This window comes from Littorina saxatilis, linkage group LG15 (assembly GCF_037325665.1).
Source record: "Littorina saxatilis isolate snail1 linkage group LG15, US_GU_Lsax_2.0, whole genome shotgun sequence".
In the NCBI taxonomy this organism is placed as follows: Eukaryota; Metazoa; Mollusca; class Gastropoda; order Littorinimorpha; family Littorinidae; genus Littorina; species Littorina saxatilis.
In genome coordinates this window covers 19,179,870-19,186,714 of record NC_090259.1, presented here as the reverse complement: position 1 = coordinate 19,186,714, position 6,845 = coordinate 19,179,870, and the positions used below count along the sequence as shown (strand labels likewise).

Below are 6,845 nucleotides of genomic sequence, written 5' to 3'. Positions count from 1 at the left end.
TGAGGTTCTATTGCAATGTATTAATGTAAGCCTCAATTGCGAAAACCTGGTCAAAAACTCAAGCATTAAAAAGAATGTTCAGAAAGATGCAATAATAAGCCTTACTGTGATTCATGGCGCAAAATGCAAAAGCCGTACAAATTTGATATCAGTCAAGACTAACACAATAATATGAGTTTTTTTTAATGTGCTGACTGTTCGAAAATATTAACAGAAATGTCGAGAATAAAAAAATATCAGCATGAGCCGGCAGGCGAAAGTTGATATCATTTTTTGAGACATGTCTGTTATCATTTTCGGACAGTCAGCATATCAGAAATAATGGTTTTATTACCGTCTAATTTTGACCAAAAGAAATTTCGAACCGACCTCGCGAGTACTCAACTCAACTCAACTCAAATTTTATTGGCTTCAATTTTCATAGAAGAATTTGTCTTGCGCTTGGGAGAAAGTAAGAGTATAACATATAAAAACAGCATTCATATCACATTTCATGTATCACACACAGTAATCACTAGTATAAGCCTACAATTATCACATTTGTACCTGTATCATACATGCAAATAAATAGTATCACATTTCCACGTATCACACACAATATATACATTACATAACATACAGCAAGCTTCCATCTCCCGCGCCCCCCCCTCCTCCCACACATACATATCCTCGCACGTGCGTCGACTCCATACAAATGACATCATCAGTCCATTAACTAAAATGCACAATGACTAGTAGTGGGTACATGATACTTAATACGTGCTCAACTAGACCTGCTAACTAAAATAATAACAGAAACAAAAACAAGGACTGGGCACAACATTTACACGTGTGTGACCTACTTACTCACTTGCCTGTGATCTATAAATAACAATGATTGCGTTTAAAGTAAAACATGAATAATGCCGATGTTTTCTAACAATGAATACATAACAACTAAGATAAGAATGTATGTGCTTTCATAATATGATTATTTTATAAAACACAGTGGGGAAATTTGGAAAATAATTTTTATACGAAACTGCGCACATCGAGTCGAGCTCTGTAGCGTGTGTGTTCGGAGGCAGGAGACACACATGGCTGTGGATATTAATTGTTCGGTGGATTAAAAAGGATACCCCGACTTCGGCAGGGCAGAAGGAGGTACAAGACGGTGTGCTGTATTGCTGTGTGTGAGTGTGCTGTGCAGACCTGTGTTATGTGCATGTTCTATTCTAGTCTGTCCGTAGGCTTCCTCTGAGGGCCTATTGTGTACAAGGGGAGGTCACTTCCGCCTTATAAACAAACACATGTGGAGACCCACATAAATACCATAGCATCGTAATGAAAGAGGGCAAAAATACTAATAACAGCAAGGTAAGACAGGTCTAGGACATTATTTCTAGGACTGACTAAGCAATGGAACAACATCATGATCTTCATAAGCAAATGATAGTGAGAACAAAACAGAATTCTTACTCTTCTGACTGCTCCCAGTGATTGACATTCAAAACATCCATCCTGTTCTATTCTAAATAATTGTAAAAAGACAGAACAGCCGCAACGACGACTTGATCACCCCTATCTGATTATGCCTGTCAATCAAAGCATTTAATGCTGCGTCGCCCAAAACAAATAACGTTTTTGGGTGTGACGAAAAAAAGAACAGGGCCGGAGTGCTATGTTAATTATGAGCAGTTCTTCCAAACCCGTTTAAATAATATGACACCACCAGCCTGTTTCCGCGTATTGAGCCAGAATTTTTTGTTTGGGCAAATCGACGTTGGAGTTCCCGAGCAAATGATCAACATTTCTTTGCGAATTTGCGTACAATCGTGTTTTTTCCATAATATAACAATGCACAGCTCGAAAATATGACCAAGAACAAATCTACGGTACTTCGAAGAAAGAAGAATAACAACATTCTTGTCCAATACGACTTGGAATTTACCGTGTGCGCTGTAAAATCTTCCCATCTTCAAAGCAGACGAAAAGCAGACATCTTTATTTTCTTCCAAGGGAGAAGTCGTTGCATAATGTCTTGCAGGACCCAAACATACTTCTGCACGCTTTCTTTTCTTTTCATATTCAGTTGCTTCGCAAAAATAAAATGTCATTGGTTTTCTCAACTTGTCAAGTCAGTCAAAATGACCGCAGAACACAGAACTGGGATGACACTGATTGAAATACGAAAGATCTTCGATGACGAAAGTATAAATGACGTCATGTGGTCACACCTATCTCGAGAACTAAGCGTCCCTCAGAACCAGCGCCCTTCCATTAATTCTCGTGACCTCGGTCACCCAATCACTCACTGACATGATAAATACGAATAGGTGAAATGCGCTCTCACAAAATAAACCATTTTGAACATGTATGCATTTCAGTTGCTTCGATTTGTCTTGTCAAACAGAGATTCAGAAACAACACGAGACAGTAAGAAAATGACGTAACGATGTATTTGACGTAAATTGAGTGACGCAATGATTTCACTTGATTTGTCAGAACTTTGACAATTACATTTTCCAGTCAGCAGGTGGGCATTGCAATGCAGAGGGTGGGTGGCGCCTTGCCGTTATGCAAAGCACGCAAAACTGGCTTTTCGGTATTTTAGACGATATAGTGTAAGCATTAAATGTATCATTCCTTAGAATAAGCCATGCTGGTATTTTTCATTCAAAATGTCAGATTGTCTCGTTTATTTTCGTGCTTCTATAACCCACCGAACTCTGACATGGATTACAGGATCTGTTCGAAGCGCACTTGGTCTTGTGTTTGCGTGTACACACGAAGGGAGATAAGGCACTAGCAGGTCTGCACATAAGTTGACCTGGGAGATCGGAACAATCTCCACCCTTAACCCACCAGGCGGCCGCGGCCGGAATTCGAACTCTCGACATTCCGATTAGGAGGCCGATGTCTTGTCCACTACGCCACTGCGCCCGTCTCGGTTTGTAACAATCACTGGTAACACGTCCGTCAACAGGGTGTTTAGTGGTGTGACGGTCCTATGATAAGAATGTTGATGTCCAATGGCCTGAAAACTTGGCAAGCAAATTTGTCTTTTTCTTCTCGCTCGGAGCAAGACACATTTTCTATTAACATGAAAGTGATGCTTCTGCAGAAAAAATCATGAACAAAGGAACCAAATATATGTGACCCTCCACCACGAAATGAGTCGCATGTCACCTCGCGCGGTTCTGCGCTAGGCTTAATGAAGTCCGGGGAGTGTCTGGTAACAGTGTGAGGGTCACCTTAGTCACAGGCTTATAACTCAATTCGCTCTTTTCTAAAACGGGTTTCACCACTGCATAGAGCATAAAAAACTCTTTAGGAAAATGTACAAATATGAAAATCACGGCAAAGGTGACATGCGACTCATTCCGTGGTGGAGGGTCACATATACGATCCTATGAATGTCCTTCACACGACATGAATCTCATCGAGATCCTCCAGCGCCAGACGAAGACGTCCCCAGAAGGCTTGTCTGGCGTCTTGTCCGTCCTCCCACTCGATGTAGGTGGTAGTCCGCAGCACTGCCAACATGGCGCCCGACATGTCACGTGACCGCGTCTCCTGCAGCGCCACCAGCACCATGACGTCATCACGCTCCATGACGACACTCTGACACAACTTGAGCTCGAACTGACACCACTCGCTGCGTGCAAAGTGCGGCGAGAAGACCAGCACAACTCGCTCGCTGTCGCTGACGCAGTCGGCGATGTTGTCCACGATGTGTTTGCCGGGCCGGAAGTCTCGCTGATGCAGACACAGGTTCAGCCCCCACCTGCCCTCTGTCACGGGCAGTAACTCTTGCAGCACCCAGCGCGCGTCCTCCTCCGCGTACGACACAAACACGTCGTACTTGTAACGCCGGCTTCGCCGCCCTCGTCGGCCGCTTCGGCAAACTTGGTACAGCCACAGGCGCGCGTGCCAGCGGAAGCGGAAGAGGATGGTGAGGAGGAGGAGGAAGAAGAGGAGGACACAGGTGACGGCAATGGTGAAGGCGACAGCGTCAGAACCCAGCAGGCACGCCTGAAAGTAAAAGAAAAAGTCATCAACAGCGAAATTGTTTAATTCACAGGTTAGGTTACATGTTTATTTCACGGGCACAGGATTCAGTTATTGCCCACACGCCTGAAAGTGTAAGAACAAGTCATCAACAGTGAACTATTTTAATTCACATACATATCCCCATTATCACCAGGTTAGGTTACATTTTTATTTCACGGACACAGGATTCAGTTATTGCCCACACGCCTGAAAGTGTAAGAACAAGTCATCAACAGTGAAATATTTTAATTCACATACATATCCCCATTATCACCAGGTTAGGTTACATTTTTATTTCACGGACACAGGATTCAGTTATTGCCCACAAGAATCTCTTATCATCTTTTCAATGCGTTGTTATGTATACATGATTATGTCTTACAAAGAAATCTAACTGCATGCAATTGCATAATGAAAATAAGCCAAAGGCAAATTTGATCTCAGACCAACAAATATACTCAAGTTTTGACAGGGAAATGCAATTTCATAGGTCACGGTGAAACACAAATGACATTGCTGAGTGTTCTCTTCGTGTCAGTTGGTTTTGCAAACAATATTCCAGTGCTACGTTTAAAACCAGGGCCGGACCAAATGAGTTGTAAGGGGGGGGTTCCTCCTTTTTTGGGGGGGCAAATCAGCGAAGTGGCGAAGCCACAAGCGCGCGCCTGCTAGGGGGGTCCGGGGGCATGCTCCCCCGGAAAATGTTTGAAAAACGGTTAAAATCTGTGCAATCTGGTGCATTCTGGGCCTTGTTTTGAGGGTTAAGGCCTGTCAGTGTGAGTTGGTGGGGGGGGGGGGGTACCTTTTTCTCATCGGATTTCACATTGAATAAAATTTGTTAGAGACACACACAAAATTTATAAAAAATAAAAAAATTTTTAAAAAACCCACTCAAAGCAAGGTACATGCTTTTTCCAGGGGTGGGGTTCCGGAACCCCTGGAACCCCCCCCTGGGTCCGGCCCTGAAAACTGTACCTGTGGATTCAATACGAACGATGGAATCGTAATGTTGTCCATGTTAGCGCAGCGATAACCACGTGTAGTATGGTAGTCTTGGAAGAGTAAGGGGTTTGACTTCATCCATCGTTGAAACCACAGGATGTCACAGGTACACTGGAACGGGTTGTCACTCAAGTACAGCTCTCGCAATCTTTTATGTGGAAGACAAAATCACAACTTAAATATTCATCGAATATTCATTGAATTGTTCATCAGCCACTTCCTTATTTGTGATAATTCTACTGTGGACAAAATATTTCTTTTATAAAATCATTCAACTGCAACCAAAAAACAAAATCTGTATTTTTTCTTATGACTCTTAAATTGAAAATGTCAGTGTCCACAGGCTGAGAAACGCATTATACCTTTGCTACTTGGTCTCCAGAGAGGACTGGGGGTAAGGAGTGGGAGTGGGAGGGGGGGGAGAGGAGAGTTTTAGGAAATTTGTTTCAAATGGCACTTGTAAAGTCTGCTTTGGAGTTTCTCAGCGTTGTCAGCTCTTGCACGATTACACACTCAAATAACCAACGTCTCGAAAAAGGAAGAAGTCACATTTAATAAGAGGGGTGGGGTGGGGTGCGGTGGGGGTGGGGGGGGGGGGTGGGGGTGGGGGTTGAGGTGGAGCTTACTACACCTAAACTTGATGGAGGCTAGGGACCGAAGCACTACAGTTCGATGATAAACTCACTTTAAACGCAATCTTGCACCAAAGGTGGTAGCAGAAATGGTGGCGATTCTGTTGTCATCCAATCCCAGTTTTGACAAACGACGAAGGCTGTCAAATGTGCCGTCTGGGATGGATGTTAGAGCGTTCCTGTACAGATGGAGTTCCGTCAGTTGTAATCCTTCAAACATGGCTGGTGATATGTGTTTGAGCTGTGCACCTCCTAAGTACAGAATTTCCAGAGAACCCTTCATTGGTTTTAAAAGACTGCGGAACTTTATCGATGAAATGTCTTGGAAATCATTGTCACAGAGATGGAGAATGTGAACGCTAGTACAGCCTCCGAAAACATTATCGTCTGCTTTGGAGAAAGTTACGTGGTTTAGCATGAAATTAAAATGTGCGATCGCTGAGTTGTTTATGAAAAACGGTTCCACTGTGAATATTTTGTTTTCCATCTGCATGAGTTCTAATGTTTTTAATTTATGAAAACGAGTCTCAGAAAACAAACCCTTTGTAAAGTACATGAAATTGTTGTAATTTAGATTCAGACTTCTCAAATTTGGCAAGCACACTGGATCTTCGATGCACTGAATCATGTTATAATCGAGGTACAAGTGTTTCAAATGAGGGAAAAGAGACGTATTGGGCAGTAAACATGTCTTTGGAAATTCATACATTCGGTTTGTGTTCAAGTTTAAAGTTGTCAGAGAAGGAAAGTATGCTTCGTGTAATTGAAAGATTTCGTTTTTCCACAAATACAGGCTCGTCAGGTTGTGAAAAGGCTGAAACCACGACATGTTAAGAAAAGGCCCAACGTTTAAGCAACCCAAGCTCATGTTGATAAGATTGGGCAAATTCTGCAGCCATTGCAAATCTTTAAAGCCGAGAATGTTAGAACCTCCAAGCAGCAGAGTGTCAAGTTTGTCTAGTCCTTCAAATACACCTTCCTTGATGAACGACAGGCCATTGTTGTAGAGATCAATTGCCAGCACTTCCCTCGATACATTCTGGAAGAAATCCAAGTCGGAGATGCTTGTGATGTTGTTGTTGGACAGATTCAAGTGCAGATAACTTTGTCCCACATCAGGCACAAACGTCAGATTCCCATGGTTGGAAGAACAGTCGGCTGTGGTATTGGTACAGTTGC

The 6,845-nt window shown here is 42.9% G+C and overlaps 1 protein-coding gene across 1 annotated transcript; it reads right to left on the bottom strand.

Moving 5' to 3' along the window:
- On the bottom strand, positions 1-5,216 carry LOC138948757 (toll-like receptor 2 type-2). Its single transcript, XM_070320363.1, has 2 exons — positions 5,008-5,216; positions 1-4,014 (listed from the first exon to the last, which is right to left on the bottom strand). The coding sequence occupies exons 1-2, from the start codon at positions 5,110-5,112 to the stop codon at positions 3,403-3,405; spliced, it is 717 nt and encodes a 238-aa protein (XP_070176464.1). The 5' UTR covers positions 5,113-5,216; the 3' UTR covers positions 1-3,402.
- Positions 5,217-6,845: the final 1,629 nt, after the last annotated feature.